Raw genomic sequence first — 22,226 nt, 5'->3', positions numbered from 1 at the left:
TGCATGTTAACCAACAGCCGCACAACAGTAGCTGACATAAAGGAATTGCCTCTTTGCCCTAGGAGGTCACATTGGTGATTTAGTAGCTGTCAGTAATAAACTGCTGCTGCAGTTTGAAAATAGCCAGTGCTGTAGGTGCTTCAGACGGGATCTCTGTACTTTGACATAAAAATGAGCTCTTCACAACGTACCAGTATGTTGTGTGCTGAGGTTCTTACCCGATTCCTGTCGGGGTGGTTAAATGGTTAAACCATTTGCTCTTCTGCAAAGCACTGGCTTAGTAGCTTTTAAAACGCTTTACACAGAGCTTTTATGACATAAAATAATGCAGTTAATAAAGGCGATAAACTGAAACAAAGATTATATTTGCCAAAACCTACTTATCAAGTCAAAAAATTGCCAGCAGTAGAGCATATTACCTGGATCCCAGTCCAGTGCCTTTTCCAGTGAGCATTAGTGGTTTACAAGTCAAAGAAAATAATTTATGGCTAGTTAATGAATTGCAGATGCTTCATCCTAGCTCTTGGTGGCACTATCTCTGGTTATAGCAAAGTTCCAGGGCATCTCCTTCCATGCATACTTGATCTGGATGGCGTTTCTCAGCATGAGTGACGCACTACTGTTTAGTAGTCCACAAGCAAAAACCTAGGAAGCCATTGTCCCTTCTGCTTACTTTTACCGGCAGAGCTTCAGTAGCAGTTGGTGTTTGTACTCGTCTGTTGCGCTTATTCAAAATATGAACACATTTCAGCAGTGGTATGATTCAGCCCAGGGTTATGTCTGTAAAAGGCCTTTGGGTGGAGGCCAGCACCACAAAGAAACCTCCTATTTTCTCATTGGTAATTCACAATAGTTCTGCCTGTGACAGCCCAAAGCGAACATAGCTTAGGATAGTTCATGGAGATACTCAGTGTGTGCTGAATATAATCTTGTGCTTTTCAAAGTGCGAGCACTTCAGCATTTTAGGGCGTATTAAATCTCAACTCTTGCAGAGCCAGTCCTGGAGTAATTGGTGGGCCAGTTAATTGCCATACAAGCGATTGCAGCCTGTAAATGTTCTTATGGGGCCCACTCACATGCTCAGAGTAAAAGTAGTATACACGCATATTGTAGTCACTGTGCACATGCATAGTAAAGCCAGTACTTTCTGGGAGTGCCAGGCTTACTGCATGCTTGCCAGCAGTGTGGTTGTATTGTGGTTGTGGAGAAAGCATAGTGATCTTATAAGTGTGTCAGGCATATGAACTGTACGCAGACTTTGTAAATGACAGCCTCTGGAAAGTTCTGCTTTAACTCCTAACTTGCCACAGGTCTTTCTCTGCACCAGGAAAACGTGATGGCCAGCAGCCCTGTAGCAGCAGATAGTAGATGGCATTTTAACATAAAGTTTGCCTTCTGTTCACCTACAGAAACAAGGATGGTTCCATTTCAGTCTTGCTAATTCAGGAAATGCTTTTGCAAGGCAACAGAAGAAACTTAAGATACCTTACTTAGGCTTTAGGCCGTCGTATTTAGGGCTGTAAAAATCTAGAACATCTTTCAAATTTCACATATTTTCCAGAGTTAATAAAATACTAGATTGCCTACAGTCATCTATTGTTGGAGAGACAAAGCATGTGTGTAATTGGAAGCTGGCACACAGTATTGAGTACGAGTCACCGCATCTGCACGCACTTTGTCCCAGGTTGTTGTCACAGCATCTGTGTTTTACTGAAGACAGCTAATGCACCTTCTAGTGGAGGGTGTATGCTCAAAAGGGAGTGTTGTCGTGGAGTGCCAGGAAGCAGAGTTTTAGATAAACCCAAGTGGCAGTCTGTGGAGATCTAATTTGAATGGACTAGCTTCTTTACCCAGAGCCTGGTGTGACTTTTGTGGTTAAAAAATCATAAAGGTACAAAGCCAGAAGTGTAGGTGGCATTAACTGCTTTGAAACTGACAGGTCATGTAGAAAAATGGGTTGAATTTTTAAGAAAATCTCAGTAAAATCTAGCAGGCAGCTCAGATTTATGAGGGGAGAGCAGGGAAGAAAAGCAGATTCAAGCTTCAGATTGCAAGGCTGATAATTAAGTAACCTTACTTATTGATTGAGTACCAATAGCCTTTAAAAGGAATGCATGAAAATGTCATTGATACTTGGGTTTTTTGATTGTTTAGAAAAAAGTAAATGGTTTTCTGTAATGAAAATCCACAAAAGTAATGAACACATTGGTGAGAAGCTTTTCTGAGGACTGGTACATCACATACAACAGGTGTAACCACACTGGGCTCAAATGTGTACTCATCCAGGTAAATGTGTTTTACCTCTTCATTGAGAAGGAATGGGATCATGACCTGTACACATAGTTTTGTGATGGAACAAAATACCTTGCAAAGAATTGTTTCTCAAATAGAAGTTAAAAAGCATTAGAACAGGTTAATGATAAACTTGTGACAATAGAGCTGCACTAGAGAAAATGTAGAGGATTAGCAAAAAATGAAGTGTTCTGCTGCTTTCATTTGATAGTTCAGTTTAAAAAGGTAGTGGTTACTAGAAAATTACAGAGCGAGCTATTTAAATAAGTTTGTCTTCGTTTGTTAGTATGATATAAAAAAGATGTAGTTGCTTTTTAGGACAGTATTTTTAACGTTTAACCTTCTCATTAACTAGTAAGCCCAGCAGGATTTCCTGAAACAAGGGGACTAATAAATGAGTTTGATAAAGCTTGACATTTGAGCAAAATGTAAGCTACCCGTGCAAAAACCGCAGTGGAGCAGCTAATGTGTGGTAACTGCTCACACCATGGTAACTCTGTTGTTGGACTTCTGTCTCCCATGTTAAGAACTATTTAGGTGCTTGGGTTACTAAGTGATGGGCAGAGAATTTTTGAAAACCTCTAATGTGCCTTATTGCTTATTTTTCAAGAATTATGGTGTACTCTGTCTGCTCTAATATTTTTTTTTTTTTTTTTTTTTTTTTTTTTTTTTTTTTTTTTTTTACTGTCTGGGTATTAAGGCCATAGTTCGCAGTAATCTTTTGGTGCTACTTAAAGAGTAAGGATGGCAGAATAAAATTCTTAATAGGGATCACAGTAAAATGGGGCTCATGATTAACCTTTCCTGAGGTTATCACTGTCTTTAATATCTTTTTCCAAGCTATTCAATAACTTCAGTTTGTTTTTGTTGAAGCGTGACTATGTCTTTCCTTTACTATCGCTATCAGTAGAATCAGTATAGGAGGAGATAACAAAGGTGGGATTTTTTTTTTTTTTCTTCCCTCTGAAAATGGCCTGAACATACCTTGAGTCTGCTTAGCTGCAACAAAGTTTGCTGTTTATTGTAGTTCTGGTAGTGGAATGTTAGTATTTTCCTAACTAAGCTGCATATCAACATCAGTGTTTTTATGCAAATGCAGTGTGAGTTTTCTCTTGTTTTCTCTTACAAACTCAGGTTGCAGAAATAACTTTGCACTTGATATTCAGAAATTTATCTTGTAAGGATTTTCACATTTTGGAAGCTTCTCACTGAAGTGTAGGAAACATTCATTTTCTGACTTTGCAAGTTAGTTTGTAGCAAAAGAAGGTACTTGGCAGGTTTAAAGTAAAGCTATGCAATACCTGATGAAAGTGCTAGTCTCTGAAAACTTGTGCAGAAGCCTTTAAAATGTGTTTTTTCTACCGTCTTCAGAAAACAGATAAAACTGAAATATAGGAAGCTGTCAAGATGGCACAAGAAAACTTGATCATCTGACTTTAAGCTGATCTCAGATGACGATCAAAAAGCATTGATATTTATCTCAATAGAAACATTCATTTTAAATTTTATATTAGGAAATAACACTGAGCCTCTGGGATTCACTCATCTGTTTTCTTCTTTTAGCACATTTCTACAGCTTTGTTGTCTGCCACAGTGAGAAACTAGAATCATAGAATAGGATAGTGGAATAGGTTGGGTTGGAAGGGACCTTCAAATGTCATCTAGTCCTACACCCCCTGCAATGAGCAGGGACATCTTCAACTAGAGGTGGCTGAGAACCACTTTCAGCCCAGCCTTGAAAGTCTCCAGGGATGGGGCATCCACCACCTCTCTGGGCAACCTGTGCCAGTGTTTTACCATCCTCATTGTAAAGATCTTTTTCCTCACATCCAGCCTGAATCCTCTCCTCCTTTAGTTTAAAACCATCACCCCTCGTTCTGTTGCAACAGGCCCCGCTAAAAATCTCTCTCCATGTTTCTTTCAGGCCCCTTTTTAAGAACTGAAATGCCACAACATGGTCTCCTTGGAGTCTTCTCTTCTTCAGGCTGAACAACCGCAACTCAGCCTTTCCTTACAGGAGAGGTGCTCCATCTCTCTGGTAGTTTTTGTGGTCATTTTCTGGACCATTTCTAACAAGTCCCTATCTTTCCTATACTGAGGATCCCAGAGCTGAATGCAGTACTGCAAGTGAGGTCTCACCAGAACAGAGTGGCAGAATCACCTCCCTTGACCTGCTGGCCACACTCCTTTGAATGCAGCCCAGGATACAATTGGCCTTCTGGGCTGCAAGTACACATTGCCAGGTCATACATGTCCAATCTTTCAGTCACCAGTACCCTCAAGTCCTTCTCCTCAGGGGTACTCTCAATCCCTTCATCCCCCAACCAGTACTGATACTGGGGGTTGCCCCAACCCAGATGCAGAACTGTGCACTGGGTTCTGTTGAACCTCAAGTGGTTCTCATGGGCCCCTCTCCTTAGCCTGTCAAGGTCCCTCTGGATGACATCCCTTCCCTCAGATGTGTCAATTGCACCACTCAGCTTGGTGTCATCAGCAAACTTGCTGACAGTGCACTCAATCACACTGCCTATGTCACTGATGAAGATACTGAACAGTACTGGTACAAACCCCTGAGGGATGCTGCGTGTCACTGTAGTACTGTAAAAACTAGTCTTTTTACCACATAGTTTGGTCAACTAAGTTGCTTTACTGAAGTTGACAAACCTACTGTTGTTTACTAGGTGATGTTTTTTCTGAACTATTACAAACTGAAGACCATCCCCAAAACACTTCAGTTGTCTTTTACAGGACTCTTCCCCTGTGCCTGGGATTAGAGGACCAACCTCTGTGAAAGTCAGAACGCTTACATGTTTTTGTAGATCATGGTAAAAGAGAAAATGAACTGCAGCTTCTTCATGGCAAAGATTTTTTAGGAGGTGACTGGTAGTGAGCATGAAGTGTTGATTATACTGGATGTGCGTGCAAGATCCAGCAGCTTCTGTGTACTTACCTGTGGTTACTTTTCTACTAGTTTGCAGAGGCTCCCAGTGTTGTTTGAGTGCCTTCCCTCTTCCCTTCAACTGGGAAAAAAACCCCCTGTTCTTAATAATTTTAGTTGCATTTCCCTGAGTTTTTCATGCTACAGGATCAGTTCAGTATAGGATAGACAGTCCAGTTGTATATAAAAGGGAAGCACAGGCTACAGTATATTTAAAAAAAAAAATTAACTTGATGGAATTTCAGGTCAGATGCTTCCTTTGCATGTTCATGTACAGGGGCCTCCTTACAGTTGCAGGCCTGATGTAACTCTAAACCTATTTTTTTTTATTTGTTACTGTGTTTTTAATGTAAGGGTATAAGAAGAGCAATGCAAAAGTAGAAGTAAATACAGAGGTGCGAAATAAACCTTTCAGCATTGTGCCATTGTGGCTGTTGGAAGTGAATCATTGTTTAGCTTTGGATGGTTAATTCTGTGGTTTGTGCTGACAGCTGGATATGCGCTGGGTTGTTCTGTTGGTGGTTTTTTTTTGTTGTTGGTTTTTTTTTTTTTTTAGCTGAACTGAAATTACAATTAAAAAAGTTGACTGTGTGGATGACATTTTAAGAGTCTAAAACATAAACTGAAAGTTTGGACTGGAACACTTTGAATTTGAGTATTGTGCAAAGGAATGACGCGTAAATAAATGTTTACTTCCTGAAAGTAAAAGTTTTGTATAGAAAGAAAAAACAATCCAGCTAACAGAAAATGGAAGTCCTTCCCCTTCCCCCACCTCACCCGTGTGTGAGCTACAATTGTGTTATGGTTCTTTGCCCTGACAGTTAAATTTATATGTAATTTAGTGTACAAAATCAGAATAGAAACAGATCCTCAGCACAAGCATTTCTTGCGTATCTTGCTCCATAGCCCTGAAGATGGCTAGAAATATATTCAATGTAATATCAGTGAAACTACCTGCAAGTTTAACTAGTGAAAACCAGATCTATGTAAATGCTCATAAAACAAAAACCCAGCAGCATAGAAAACTAAATTGCCCAGGGACTTAAGGGAGTTTAGAACTTTCTCTTAGATGTGGAGGTGAACCAAGATTTGTAATGCCAATAACTTCCGTGTATGCCAATGAGCTGTATATGGACTTTTCATTAAACTGGCGGCCATATGTCATTTCAGGAGAGGTCACAGCTGTGAAGAGACCCTGAGAGAAAGGAGGTGTTTTTTTTCTAAGGTACATAGCTGCATCTTGCCAATACATTGGCTGGAATTGATGTGTTTTGAGTGAAACAGTAGCTGTAATTCAAAACACATTTAGTTCATCCATTTGTTAAGGTGTCTTCTAATACTGTAAAAGTATCTAGCAAATATTTTCTCGGAGGCAGGAAAGCACATTGCTTATCCACAGTTTCCATTGTGTTCTGATTCATATTATCTTACGTTTTTTATTATCTTTGGGCATAGAAAGCATTTATTAATCTAGCCATTCCTGGTTGACTTGTTGGAGGTGCAGCTGTAAACAGTTTTCCTTTGAGCTGCTGAGGTAACTCAGTTGAGTGGGTCTGTGGTTTCAGAGCTGGGTGCAGGCTGGTCAGCCTGAAGGGGCATGAGAAGTGTGTGCTGTCTGCCCACAGTGTGCCTCCTGACTTCTCTGCTGGAGAAGCAGAATATTAAAATGGTACTTTATTCTGCTGTAGGAAAGGGATGATTGAAAGTGGTGTAGCATGCTCTTAGAAATGCAAATGCAAAATGATGTGACTGGATTCTTTGACCTGTAAAATCTGCCTGCTTGCCTCTGGTATCTTGTCATACCATGTTCTTAGTGACCCAGTAGTAGCTTTCATCTTTCCCTTCCCCCGAGCTTAACATTTTTTACCTTTTTTTTTTTTTTTCATGAGCAAATGCTGAAAAGAACATTGCACTTCTGTAATGGTGTATTTGGCATAAAAATACCTACATGGTGTGTTGTTTAAGCTAGCAAGGATGTCCTCTCAGAATTTAGCTATTCAATTTACTTTCTTTCTCAATAAAAACTAGGGATTCTTTTTTTTTTTCCTTTTTTTTTTTTTTTTTTTTTTTTTTTTTGTAGGAAGTCTAATTATAATTTTTTTAATTATAAAATTGTTCTTTGGTAATATTACCCTTGACCTGATTTCTTAAACTCTGAGAGTGCCAGTGGCATATTTATGTCTATAGAGTCTTCATCACTGTGTGTGTAGGGGCATGCATATGAAAGTATGCACATAGGAATTTTTACATTAAAATAAGCTAGGAATATGAATAAAATGTTTAGTCTCTTTTACTAGTATTATTCAAATCTTGCTAGATTTGAAATGTTTGAAATTAGACATGGTCTGTCTCTTCTGAGATACAGTAATGCAATAGTTGTGTCGCTCCTGTCTTGCTAATGTGCTGGCTGGCCCTGGTTCCCTCACCTTGTGAGGGAAGAAGGTGTGCAGAGGGGCTAGCTTTGTTTTGGAGGAGCTGCTTAATTGGCATACAGCTCTTTGCAGTGGCTGAGAAGACATAAGTTGCAAGAGGATGGCAAAAAATAAATAGCTAGTGATTCTCTCCAGGGGAAGTAGCAGTTAAAAACCACTCTCAAGTTAAGGATGATCTGCTGTAAGCTGCAGGAAATGTGCCACAATATCTGGAACTGTGCTTCCCTCTGGGCGGGTTTGTAACACTCTTGGCCTTGGAGCCAGCCTGCATTTCACTCTGTGTGTGTGCTGAAAAACACAAAGCTGTGAGAGACGCTGTAAATGCAGAAACAAGGGGAACGCACATCCAACATTTGAATCTCTCTGATTATTTGAGGGATGAAAATAAAAATGGATTAGTGTGTTTTTATTGTATTGTCACCTTGCCAGAGCTCCGTACAGTGGGGCTATCAGCTCCACTGGCCTCCCCATGTGTCCTGGGGGAGAAGGGATGGAGGAACACTGCTTTTTGTAAGTGACACATCTTTGAGGGACAGAGCTTCTCTTGGTATTGTTTAATATTCTCTGAGAAACTTCTATGTTGAAATCTGGCTCTGTGCAGCCCTGTGTGGCCTTTCCCTAAGGTTGAAGCACTTCCCCAGCCTTTTCATGGCTGCTGACTAGAAAGTGGTATCTGCATTGGCTTTGCCCTTTCATCCCCAAATCATCTCCTTTTTGCTCCCCCAGTGGCGGTTATGTCTTCTGAAGCTCTCTGCCCCTTCTGTTTTCTGGTAGGATGTTTCTTCTTCGATTCTTATGTAAAATGCCTAAACCAGTCCCCGTCCAGTTTAATGCTGTGACCAAGCGTCTTGACACTGAGGCCAGCCCCAGAGTAGCCAGCATGGTGGGATGAGAGGGATGAGGGTAACATATTTAAGGAGTGAGTATGGATAGGCCTGAAGCCAGGTGGGTGTGGGTTTGGTCAGCACCACTTCTTCAGTCTCCCTGGGGAAGAAGTGTGGAGGTATCCCCTTCATAATGGCGTGAGGGGAAAATATGGGACAAAAATTTTTACTGTAAAGCTTCAATTTCAGCTTACACCATTAAGACAGTATTGCCTTTATGATGCTCTCCAGTTGTGTTTTCTTTGGAAAGCAGGGGAGATCCACGTATGTAATGCACATTGTAAGGTATGGTATTTTTAAAATCATGGGTTACCCCAGCAAGTGCAAGCGAGACCTTGCACTTTGTTTGTGCTTATTTGTTTGTATTTGGACAGAAGCAAAAATTACTTTATCATTTCAGTGCTAAGGGTATATTTGAGGCTTGAAAACATCATTCTGTCTCGGGTCTGGTGCTGGCTGAATGAACCAGGGAATCTGTCCACAGGTATCTGTGAAAGGACATTTGATATGTAGTTTCTTTATGTTTCTAGTGTAAGTTTGATGCATGGAGACCTCATAGCAGCCTTCCAGTATCTGAAGGGGGTCTACAAGGATGCCAGAGTGGGACTCTTAATCAGGGATTGTAGTGATAGGGTAAGGGGTAATAGGCTTAAACAGGGGAAGTTTGCGTTGAATATAAGAAGTTCTGAACTGAGGGTGGTGAGGCACTGGGACAGGTTGCCCAAAGGAGAGGTAAATGCTTCATCCCTGGCAGTGTTCAAGGCCAGGTTGAACAGAGCTTTGGGTGACGTGGTCTAGTGTGAGACATCCCTGTCCATGGCAGGGGGGTTGGAGCTAACTGATCTTAAGTCCTTTTCCAGCCCCAACTATTCTATGACTCTGTGACAGGCTGTTTCTGAACATGTAATCTTCTGTCACAGAGGATGTCGGGTGCTCTGAAGCGTGCACAAAAAAGCATGAGCAGAAGAGGCCAAGGGAGCAGCTTGAGTGTCTTCCTCAAGAGTACATAACCTAAGAGAGTGAGATCTTAGCTTAGTGAAAGAAATATTCTTAAGTCTTCATCTGTTAGAAGAGCCAGCACAATCTGCTTTTTTTTATTTAGTAATCTAAATCCATATGAAAATTTTCTTTCTTTGGCAAGAATGAAGGACATGCAAGAAGGTTGAAAATCAAAGGGGTTTGTTTTGTTTGTTCATTTGTTGGTTGTTTTGTTGTTTGGTTGTTGTTTTTGTTTTGTTTTGTAATTTTTTTTTTCCCAAAATAATATCTATTCTAAAGGACAGAATTTGAGTGAATATCTTTTCTGGGAGCAGTAGCCAACCATTGCTGAGGAAAAAACGTACCATAACACTAAGAAGCATTTGCTGTCCATAATCTTTCATGTAAGATTATCATATTTAGTAGTATCAGAAATGCTGCTTGATGTAAATATTGCATCATGAGAAAACTGCTACAATTCCTGTGACTTCTGTGTTCAGTAAAGATGTATCGATAGTGGTTTTGATATAGCAAAACAATTAATTTTCTAGCATTTTCACATTCTAAGAAGCAAAACGCTCTACTGCATCCGTTCAGCTCCTGGATGGAGCCCTTTTGTATGAGTAGTAGGTCAGAAGTTTGTGAGACTCCCAAAATAGAGCTCACAAACATAAAATAGGGTAAATGTTAAAGACTTATTTAAATTTTAAATATCAAATTATTTTTAATTTTATATATATATATGTAAAAAGATAATAGAAAATGTAATGAGATCCAGATTTTCCTTTTCCAGTTACAATAGTGGCAATTTCATTCAGGTAGAAGAATGTTAGCCCATGGAGGGGAGTGGGGGCAGGACCCAGCAAAATCTCTAATGCTCTGTCTTTAGATGTGAAGATACTTTTCATAAAGATGTATGTATTTTCTGAAGTATAAAGTTATCTTGTTCTCTCCATGGTAAAAATAAAGGAAGAATGTTACTAATTTGAATGCTAACAGTATTTGTCCTTGCTTTTGATTAATCAAAGATAAATGATTTATACTGTCCCTGAAATGGTGTGTCTTACTGTTGCCAGGAACAGGAATTATGTCTGTCCCCAGTCCCTCTGAGTAACAGAAAATGAAAGGGACTTGGAAAGGAATTTAAACAATTAACTTCCTCAAATGAAGCACTCAAAACCTTCTGAAACATCAACTTGAAGAGTAAATGCTATTATTACATTTTACAAATGTATGTAACATGGGAAATGCAACAGTATTAAAATATGTAAGTACAGATTTTTTAAATACATCAACAATATCTAAATTATTTACTATCAAACCATTCTGATGCTTTTGATAAGTTTTTATTCCTTTTTTTGCCCCCCTCTTAAAATCGTATTTGAGATACTGAGTATTAACCAACTTGCAAACTTTCTTGTTAAACAAGGTCGCATTTTTTTTCCCAACTTTATTTACAACCTTTTATTAGATAGGCTTAATGGCAAGAGTACTTTTTCTCCTACATTTTATATTACTATCTTCCTTAACAAAGTTTAGAGCAAATTGAACTTCATCCTGTGATGCTGGGAAACTAAGGTGACATACTGAAGTTCAGCTCCTAGAGACCTGAACTTCAGGACTTGTTGGGTTATATGGTCCATTGCAGCTCCCAGCATTTTCAGTCCAATTCATATGCACAGGTGAAGGACCATAAGCGGAATATAAAAGTTAAGAAGTTTAGCCCTATCCCAGTCTTTATCCAAATAGTAGTTAAGTTAGTTTTCACAGGAAATCCGGTGGTGGTCAGCATATTGCTACCATTTTCTATCAGTAAATTGCTTACAAAAAACATACATGTTGCTTTACAGTAGTTGTATATGATACTGATCTCCTCAAAGAAGATATATATTAAAACATTAATTAAAAATAAAAGGTTGTGTGGAGAGGATATTGGTTTATCTGCCTGGATTTTTATATCAGGCTTGTCAATTGGGTGAAAACTGTGCACCTTTGGGAACAGTGATCAAGTCTGACATGTTTGTGCCTTGGAGTCTACTTATGCGAGTCTGCTTTCCAGTGCTGTATTCTGCCCTCAGATGTGGGTATACAAATCCATTTGAAATTAACTGTACAGAAGTTTCTAAAGAGATTTTGCCTTTTCTCTGTGCAAGGAAGGTAAGAATTTGCATTGTGCTATCTTTCACTAATGCTGGTGTTTGCTTCTGGTTTTGTTTGTATGTTTTCCATGGAAGAACAGCATGCAGTGGACTGATTCTCACCAGTTTGCTGTCAGGTAGAGTTGTGAGTAGGATAAGGAAAATTTTTTTGAGGGCGAAACTTTGTTTCTGGCATTTCTTCTGCATGGATGAACTCTTCAGGCAGTTGCCCCAAACCACATAAAATGGATAGCTAAGCACAGAACCAGTAGAGAGTTGTTTCTCTTCAGGGAGTCCCTTGTTTCTCAGAGGAATCCTTCGGAGAGGAGGGAGAAAGTCACACAGAGTGTGGTCCTGAACCCATTTGCAAAGCTCTGTGAAATCTTGAGGAGTTAATTTTGCTCTGTAAAGGCAGCCAATTTATCTCTTCTTTTACTTTCTTGACTGAATTATACCCAAACCATAAGACGGTAGTTCTAGAATTGTGAAAACTATCTGATCATAGCCTAAAAAGATAAGGGGATGATTCTGGTTTGCTGGGTGGGATTTTTGAGGGGAAGGAGGTAAGGGGTTGTGGTATTGGTGGTTTTTTGTTGTTTGATGTTTTGTTTTCCAGAATTTAAGGTGGAGAGAGGAAGATACTGACTTCCAGTAATGGTTGTGTCTGGCTGCACAGTACAGTGTGGTTTTAACTATGTGGACAAAGCTATATTTGATTAACTGGATTTCTTATAAAGGAGTTTGAGATGTTCTGTTTCAATAAAAAGCTTAAATTAATACTCACTTAAGAAGCTGTAGAATATCAGCTGAATTTTAAATTTTAATGTCAGCAGTTCAGAGTCTTAAGCTTTATTGTAGTAATCACTTGGACTGATTTTAATTGTGTTACTCATACAACTGAGTATTAGTTGTATTCCTTTGAATTTAGTGGCTGCACCAAGGTGACAAGAAAATCTACTGTCTGCTCGAGCACAGTGAGATTAAATTTGTAAGAGGACTTCTCTGCTTTAGAAAGCATCCAGACTGTCTACATAGAGGTCTTCTTCCCCTGTTTTAAGGAAATGAGAGAATTGAGTTTCCATACTTAGGTATGGAGAATTTCATTACTATAATATGATATTTATGCATATAATAATCAGAGGGAAAAAATTTGTTCTTAAAGATGGTGGAGTTTTTATAGTCTAGGTAAGGAAAAGATGCAACAACTTTATTAGTATTTTGTAATGGATAACATCTGCTTAGTTTTTCATTAACATCTAAGACATACAAGACTGTTCTTGAAACCATTCTTTGTAGGTTGGTGTAGAAGTTTCACTTTATTTGGTGTGATTCTCCACTTCCTGAGCCATGTTCATAAAATTCCTTTCTTTGAAAGGAATATTTACTTACCTTGCCAAGATCTTTTTTTTTGTTGTTACAAGTTGTTCAAGAAATTGTGTTTTGGTTTCTTTCATATAATATTAATAGTCATCTTAACTAAATGTTTATAAATTACTAAAATGATACAGAGCAGATAATTTAGTGAATGGCAAAATGATTATATGCTCCCTTTTTGAAAGCAAGTGGAATATGCAGATGTAGATTGTGAACAAAATAATTAAGAAGAAGATTATGTAGAGATTTTTAATTAGATTCTGTCAATGGAGCAAACACTTGGCAACAGACCAGCATGTACACTTCTCCCAGGTTTTTATTAATGGCCCTTAAAATTTAAACCTGTGCTTTGATAAATCTCAAAGGCCATCACTTGGCTAACTATCATCTTAACTTGGCTTTTTGCAGTTACTCCATTCAATTTTTAACATAAATACAAAACAGTGTACTATTGGTGTAGGAAGAGATATCAGGAGACCTTAGCTCCCTTTCTGGCTGTTTTGTTGCCTTGCTTGAAACTTCAGATGCTTTCCTGTTCCACAGTCTTTTCCATTAGTTTAACTGAATCGCCATCAAAAATCTTTCCTAACAACAAGTGGCTCTTGTGAGGTGTAATCTCTTAATATTAACTAAGGAGTTTGATAATCACAGAAGGAAGATAATGCGGTAGTACTGTTAATTTAATGGAAAATATAAATATGCCTACTGTATTCATTATCAGGGCTCATAATATTTCCACATAGAATTTCTACTTATTCAACTCTGGATGAGTTGTCATTTAAAGTCTTTGGTGTTATATCCCGGTTTTTATGACCAAGATGAAAATGTTCAATTCTAAAAATTAATAATTATATAAAAGGGTTGAAGGTATAGGTTGGTACTTAAGTAAATTTCAAGAGGTATGATACAGAGATACAGTATCATAGAATGGTTAGAGTTGGAAGTGATCTCATCTAGTTCCAACTCCCCTGCCATGGGCAGGGATACCTTGCACTAGACAAGGTTGCTCAATGCCCCGTCCAGCCTGGTCTTGAACACTTCCAGGCATGGGGCAGCCACAGCTTCTCTGGGCAACCTATGCCAGTTAAAAAATTTCTTCCTACTGTCCACTCTAAATCTACCCTCTTTCATTTTAAAGCCATTCCTCCTTGTCCTATCACTACATGCCCTTGTAAAAAGCCCCTCTCCAGCTTTCTTGTAGGCACCCTTCAGGTATTGAATGACTTCTTATAAGGTCTCCACTGAGCCTTCTCTTCTCCAAGTTCATGTGTCATGGAGATAATATTTTTTAAGCAATGGAGATAATATTTTTAAGCAATGGAGAAAAAGTTGCGTAGAGTTCTCGGTTAGTAAGGAGTGCTAGGCAATAGATGTACCGGGTTGAAGCCAATGGACTGCTCTCTAGTTGTGGCCACTGCTGACAGAGGTGTCATGGGCAAGCCTGCAGAGGTAAGGATCCATTTGTAAAGTGTCAAGATACGGAATCTGTCTCTGTGGGTGCTTGACCACATCACATGGATAGGATCCTGCTTGTTTCACTAGCTTTGCCACTGCCTTTTAATGGAGAAGAGATACTCTAATTCTGCTCCAGAAGTTGCAGGGAGGTGTTACAGAGTGAACTGGGGAGCTTTGCCTCCGCCTCAGGGAGTTTGCTGCAGCCTGTACCTGCTCAATCTCCCTCCCAGCGGTGGCCTTCAGTGGCAAGGCTGAAAGCTGCTGTTCCAAGTGGTAGGACAGACTGCCTGCTTTGCTTCAGCTCCTGGGATGATCGCATGCATTCTGTAATATCTGTTTTGGATATTTTGGCATCTAGAAAGCCAGGCCAGTCCAAGGCCTGGATTCTGCTCATTTTTTTTTTGTTTTCATATAGGGCCATACGTAGTTACAGGAGAAATGTGATCCTGCTGCATTCCACCACTGGACCAGCAACAGAAGAAACCATAGTTTTGTTTTCTCTGTAGCTGAATTAATAGTAGCAGAGAGGACATAAAACTCTCTTCCAAGTGAAATATAACTTCACAGTTAAATAATTTTTTTTTTCTCATGTGTCACCTCTCTATTACTTTTTAGCTCTAACTCTTCATAGGGGTTACTCTGCTAGTTAATACCTGATGAGATTGGTTTCTGCACTTTTCTATAAATTTGCTGAGGAAGTGGTCAGCAAACTGCTTTTTCTGGGTAAATGCTTCATGAAACTGTGTAGGTATAGTGGTATTGCAGGTAGAAGAGTGTTCAGCCGATGAAGTGTCAGGCTGTATACAGTCTGCACAGGATGTGGAGTCCACTCTGACCCATTAGCCTTGACTTTTCAGGTACCTCTAGTCTTCTTCCTACCACCAAGTCCCAAGCTAAAAGCCAGTCTTCTGCAAATGTATATATACACTGTTGATATAATGGTTTTTAGTAAATGTATGTAGATAGTGACTGACAGGGTAGTTGATATCCATAGCTTTTGTGGGTTGGGGTTTTTTTCCTTACATATTAAGAATGTCCTTGTCTGTCTAATTTCAATTGGAAATTTCAAACAATACAATACAACCTTTTTTTTTTCCCTTGCCTTTTCATAGGTCAAACATGGGAATAAGCATAAGAGTCAGGCATAGTTTAGCAACATTTATTTTCTAAACAGATGCCAGTGTGCATTTTACTTATAAAAGGGCATCTTTGTTTTAGTTTAAAAACAGCCTTGTATTTGATCACTGAAGACACTATACTTCATATGTATCTAAGTTACAATGCAGAGAATCATGAAAACAAGTACAAGTATGCATTGCACACCCATGTGAAAGAGAAGTTTGTTAGCCTAGGCTTCTAGTCTTACATTATTTTTAAATTAGTCTCCTATGTCTTCCTTGTTAGTCACCATATAAGTTTTGAAGCCACACACTGTGTTTCAACATTCTTGCAGAATGTGCACCAGGGTAATAATACAATAAACTGTGCTTGATATGTATGTATGTGTATTGTAGCATACCTGTAAAGGATTACTGCTGCATATAAGCAATTGACTTCCTTCCTGGTTCTCATTTTGGAGGCAGTACTGCTTGGGGGACTTTTAGATCTGTGGCTGTAAAATTACTGATGATGCAGTAACAGTTGTTGCTATTACCATTTGAAGATAAAACTCTTGGGGAGGTCTTCAGAGATTTGACAGCTTGAAAGATGCAAAGTTTTTATGTACAAGTGTTGATAATCCTCTGTGCCATGCTTGAATGGAAATTCATCACTGAGTGATTGTTGTTTTTAGAAGACAGTTAATTCTTTTCATTCATCAGTTGGGTTGGGTTTTTTTAATCTGGAAATCAAAAAAAATGTTGAAGGTCCAGCCATACTGTCTCCTTGAATCAGGAAGTTCTTTGGATTTGTTTGTTTCATTTTGTTTGTTGGTTTTATTTTTTTTCCGGGGGGGAGGGAGGCAGGGGGATTAGGTTGTGTTGGCTTGGTTTCATTTTTTTTCTTTCCTCTCTGGGGTCTTTCCCCCCCCCCCCCCCCCCTCCCCAGTCACAGCATTGACTCCAAAGTACCACCCGGGGGCTCTATTAGGATCATTGTGGGTTGGTTGGTTTGGTTTGGTTTGTACGTCACTGTTCTTAAAAAACGAGGAAGGAGTGGGTGGTATTATTGTTATTATTAAAGATTAAGGTATGTTGTGTGGCCTTCAACTGTCTTCTGACAGACAGGAAGCTATTACTCATCTGGCTGCAGAGAACTGATCCAAGTCTCAACTAATTTAAGTGTGCAGTGCCAGCTTGCAGAAGATTGATCTCATTATAGTTTTCTCCTGCCTCGGTCCATTCTGCTGATACCCTCTGTTGCCATTTCATGTTTCCTTTCTCCTTATATCAGCTAGAGGTGTATTGCTGGGGTGATAGTCATAGAAGAAGCAGCAAAGCCATAGTAGAAGACATAGGGCATTCACATCTTCTCAGGGCAGATATATTTATCGGGGTTTTTTATCCACTTTCAAGTCATCTTCTTTTCACTAGGTGAAAGAAGCCCACTCAAGAGTCCTGTTATCCAGTGTTCGTTTTGTTTCGTATGTGGCAAATAAGATTTTAGTCACGTATTTCCAAGTTGTATTTCTTAACCTGCTCTGTAATAGATGAGGCTATAGAAAGCACAGTTGGTGTTGTATCAGTTAATGTCTCAATCTTCTTATAATGCCAGTCATGAGATTTTAAAAGGCAAAAAATATATAAAAATAATCAAATCTAGGTTTGACTCAGTATTGTAACACTGAGTTAAAATCCCAGTCTCCACCAGGAATAATGCTGTAATGATTGCAGCTTTGCTTAACTAACTTTGGTAATTAATTGCACATTTTTTTTCCCCCCCCATTTCTCTGATACCGAATAGCATTGCTTATTTTCTTTCCAGTTATTTTGGTCTGGGGAGAAGTACATGAGGGGAGAAGTATGTGAGCAGATCTCCAGTGACATGCTTTAAGATGGTGTTCTATCACTATTAAAGCTTTCACGTGAACAGGATGTTTTTAAAGATTTGATGCTCTGATTTTTGTTGTTTTGTTTCTTTTTGTTGTTTTTTTTCTATATTAAAGCCATACTTGAAATTTCTTCGTATGCTTTTATGTAAGCAACAGTATAAAAATACTTACTACCCTTGATTGTAACAATCTTAAGAGGAGCTATCAGTGTGAAGTTTCTGTGAGTTGTTGTATATTGTGCTGAAAATGAAACATCTTCATTTCTTAGTAATTTCTGGGCACTCCTGTAAATTTTGTTATTCTGTCATTCATATTCTTTTATCCTCTTTTTGTGCATTGTGTGCTGGAAATTTTCCATTATTTCCTTTTTTTAAAGGATACTTTCAGACTGCTGCACGTGTGTCACTCCATGCAGTGAAGAAGGACTAGAATTTTTCTTATTATTGGTCCTGGCTGAAACAAGATTTGTCCATCAGTGGGCACAAGAAAGTACTTTTAAGCATTGACCTGTGAGGGACAGACTTAAGGAAACTGAGATGGCTTTCAAAAAGAGAGATACCATTTTTGTATTTGTATGGGTAGTTTTATGTATATGTATATACAATATGTATTTTTCATATATGTATGTATATGAAAAAAATCAGAAATACTAGAGTATGTATGCATCTATGTCTTTAGATCCCCAAATACAATTTGTTACTGGTCTTTGGCTGACAAAATCTTAATACAGTGACACCCAGTTACAGAACCACAAAGCTGAATAAGACACAGACTTAAGTCTCAGCTTAGATTCTTCTCTGGATCTTAATTTCATTTTCCTATATACTGTAGTTTTTTAGACATCACTTTCAAGGTGTAAATAGTCTGAAATACAGTCTTCTCTAACACAGATTGCTTTACTTCACCGTGTTTTCTTCTGCGTGATTATCATGTGGGTACCTAAACTTCCAATAAAGAATTGAAAGAATGAGAAGCTTCAGGTTTTAGAACAGAGTAGATAATACAAGTGTGTTCTTCCTATCTCTATGCTAAATTTGCATTTGGGGATTTTGGAGGAATCAGGATTTTCTGTAGGGAGAAGTGTTAGGACCAAAACTGGAAGTCAGTTTGTATTCTAGTGATTCAGAGATGTCTGGAAATTATTTTCTTAGGAATTAGTTAAAGGAGAATCTTCAGTAAAAGCATAATCATGTCTAAAAGGCACCTCATATATCTTTCTGTGCTTTAAAGGTTTATGTTGAACAGATTTTTGTGCTAAATGTGACTTATCTTTAGAAAAGCTGGACAGTATTATGGAATTACTGAAATATGTGGTAGGGCACTTCATATATAAGTATGTACAGGACTTTGTGTCATAGGTTTCAGAAGAGAGAGAAACTATGGTGGTCTTAAGGGTAGCCTAAGGTATTTTTACTGTTTAATAGTTGTGTATTGTATAGGCTTATAATTTGTACGGTGCTAAGTAGTGATTTTGCAGACTGGTAGATTGCAGAATTGTAAAGATCCCCTCTCTGATTCCAGTGAGCTGAAATTCAGGCAGATATCACTGATCCAGCGTGTCTCATAGAGCATGTCTTTCTTCAGAGACCTGTGCTTGGTTAGTGTGAATCTGTCAGGTTGTGTGGGGCATGTTCTTCCTGGTGGGTAGGCCACCCCCTGCAGAGGTAGCCTGGGTGCTCCTAACTGCAGTACAGGCTGAGGAAGAGCTGTGAAGGCTGAGGGTGGAACTAGGCTTGGTCTCAGTTTTCAGCTTCAGAGCAAGTTCTTGTTCATTACAGTAATAACCAGTCTTTCCCCTGAGAAAGTGAAATTTGTCAGTATGTAACACAGTGCTTGATTATGTGTATAAGTAATGCCTGTGTTAGAAGTTTGTTTTGCGCATGCGGGAACTGGAACTGAAGGCTTCAAAATGATGGTCTTGCTAAAGGGAAAAGCTTTTAGAGGCTTCCAGCTTAGATTTCTGCAGTGTGTGCTATTTCAGAAATGCATAAGGGTTGCTCCTTTAACCTTGCAGTGCACTGCTGTGAAACACTCTTCTCTGACAAGATGTCTAAACCAAGGGGCATAAGGCTGCCTTTGTCCTGGGACAAGAGTATCATGGTGTGAGGCATTAAAGCTTAACAGAAATTATTTGAATAAAACCCAGGCTGAAAGGCTGAAAAGCACAGTGCTGAGCAGTGCACCCTGGTACATGCATTTAGTTTCGCGCAGGGCTGAGTAGCTGGGTGAATGCGGGATTTATGTGGCTATGCAACTGCTCATTCTGAATTTCAGCTCCTCCTCTTAAGCAAACACAGGAATATTATAGATAAGCTCTTCTTGTCAAGGAGGATGAGATCACTGAATTGGAGCAAAGAAAAAGTGTTTGATGTATCTTGCATTAAATTTCAAACAGGCAGATCTTAATTTTAAATTGACAAATAGTCAGAAATGTTCAGTAATAAACTACTTTGAGTACAAAGCACAAAGATGCAAAGACATTTAAAGGAAGGAAGGAATGACTTCCCATTAATGAATATGAGCCAAATTTTAATTAGCACTGATATTGTATGTTTCTGAGGTTAAAGTTTGCAGGGCTGTAATTGTTACAATACTTGCTTTAAAAACAAAACAAAAACCTCTAAAAAACAAAGCACACCAAAAACCACAGCACCAAAACACAAGTGTATGTACTGATTGTACACTCCCTACCATAATGTCCTGAAAGTTTTTTTTTCTTTATTCTTCTTGAATTTTTGTAAGAAAAATGTTCCATAACAACCACCTCAAGTTAGATGTTTTGGACATTTGTCTCCAAGAATTAAAAGATTTTTAAAATACCTAGTCGTGTGTGTGTTTTGGAGTGGTGGGGTTTTTTTGTTTTCCTTTCCCCCCCCCATTCGTTTAGTTGTTAAATAAACACACAAGTTTTAGTTCAGTGGTAGTTCAGTTGATACTGATGCTACTATTTGACTCTGAACTGGTCCTAGTAGTTACTTGTAAGCACCACTTGGCACTGCTCAGCCCTGCACTTAACCAGCTGTCAGCATTGTACTGGAAAAGTCATGTTTGTGTCCAGTGGCTAAAGCATATCTTTCTTATTTGTCTTGCAGGGACAGGAGAGAGTGGCAAAAGCACATTTATCAAGCAGATGAGAATCATTCATGGATCAGGTTACTCTGATGAAGACAAAAGAGGCTTTACGAAACTGGTGTACCAGAATATATTTACTGCAATGCAGGCCATGATCAGAGCCATGGATACCCTCAAAATCCCATACAAGCATGAACATAACAAGGTGAGATATTTGTTTATTTCTGTAGCTGAAGCTTTTTGTATTTTTATTTTAGGAAATATACTGAAGGTCTCAAAAAAATTACATGTCTCCCAGTTATTCTCAAAGCTCCTAAGAAAAGGTCATTTCCCAATCCTGCCTTTAGTTCTCTGCTCTTCTGGCTACTTTAACAACACAAAGGTGCTGCTTTTATCAAGAGAGCTGCTCTTAAGATGCCTGGGGGAGTTTGTCACAGGGCAGAGGTTTAATGGCAAGCTGCTGTTTGACTTGTGACTTTAGTTACCTGTTGTCTTTTTTTCTCAGGTCATGCTCTGGCCAAAGCACAGTTAAACCATTCTTCTGATCTGTAGCAGATCATTATGGCTTAAGGTTTGCCATTAACATTACATGTGGAAAAAACTCAAATTATTAGCAAAATAGGTGGGGATACCTGTTTTTGTGTGAATGTCCTGTGAAACCTCTGAAATAAAATTTTCAACACTACAAGGGAACAGTTGGATCCTTTTGAGATTGATGCTGTTATTGAAGTTTAAAAGGATAAAATACATTTGAAATGTTTGACTAGCCTTATTCCCAATTTTTGTTTCTGCTTACATTTTAAAAGAAAGATAAGTAAAAATAATTGAAGCATTCCATGAAAGAGAATAAAATGCTTAACATTTACTTGAGTACATAATAAGGCACAGAGTTATATGACTGTATCTCCCACTTCTTGTCACAGGAGTGGTATCACAGGTGGTGACACAGGAGTGTCACAAGACTGATAACAGTTCCTGAGAGTTTGTTATAATTTTTACTTTTGAGCCATTATCAGCAATGTTGTCAAGTGGAGAGTTAAGATCCCTCAAAAGTGGAGGGCTCACCTTTCTTCAGTCTTGTGGAAGAGTATTAATTGTAGTTTAGTAATCCTGGATGAAAATAATATTTAGTAGTCCTGATTGAAAATAATACTTCATCAGAGAAATTACTTAAAAGTGCTTTTATTCTAATGTTTATTTTTTCTTAAACATCAGAAACTTATCAAAGAGCAGGAATGTTCATGATAAAGAAATAAGCTTTTGTTAACTGGGGAAGACAGGATGAAATGAACTTGTGTTAAGATGAAAATCCTTTGTGTTTACATATATGAAGTTTCATTATTAGAATTCAACTGCTGTATGTGTTTTAAGTATCTAATTTAGAAGCAGGAAAGATAAAGTTTATTACTGGGTTAAAGAAGCGTTCACCATTTCCATCTGCCAGAGTCACTGCAGATGGTCATCCCTTTGTTGCAGATGGAATGTTGCAATAAGCAGAGTTTTGCAGGGGCCTGGATTTATGCAGTGGGAAGTCAGAATGATCCTGCTTGTCAAAATCCTTATTGTTAACGTTCTTTAACAGTGGGTGGGGTTTTTATGCACTTGAAAAGGATTGAAAAGCTTGTCCTGGTGTGTAGGAGACTGTAGAACTTCCTAGTCTGACTGTGTGCTGAA

The 22,226-nt window shown here is 38.6% G+C and overlaps 1 protein-coding gene across 1 annotated transcript in view; it reads left to right on the top strand.

Annotated features, from left to right (window-relative positions):
• LOC308231375 (guanine nucleotide-binding protein G(q) subunit alpha) overlaps positions 1-22,226 on the top strand; it is a 129,171-nt gene that overhangs the window by 22,402 nt on the left and 84,543 nt on the right. Inside the window, exon 2 of the mRNA XM_080636703.1 lies at positions 20,573-20,757. Within this exon, the coding sequence (XP_080492829.1) occupies positions 20,573-20,757 (185 nt within the window). The remainder of the gene's footprint in view (positions 1-20,572; positions 20,758-22,226) is intronic.

The sequence above is a fragment of the Psittacula echo genome (assembly GCF_963264785.1).
Source record: "Psittacula echo genome assembly, chromosome: Z".
In the NCBI taxonomy this organism is placed as follows: domain Eukaryota; kingdom Metazoa; phylum Chordata; class Aves; order Psittaciformes; family Psittacidae; genus Psittacula; species Psittacula echo.
The sequence above is the reverse complement of the archived record's forward strand: the minus strand, read 5'-3'. Positions and strand labels throughout refer to the sequence as shown.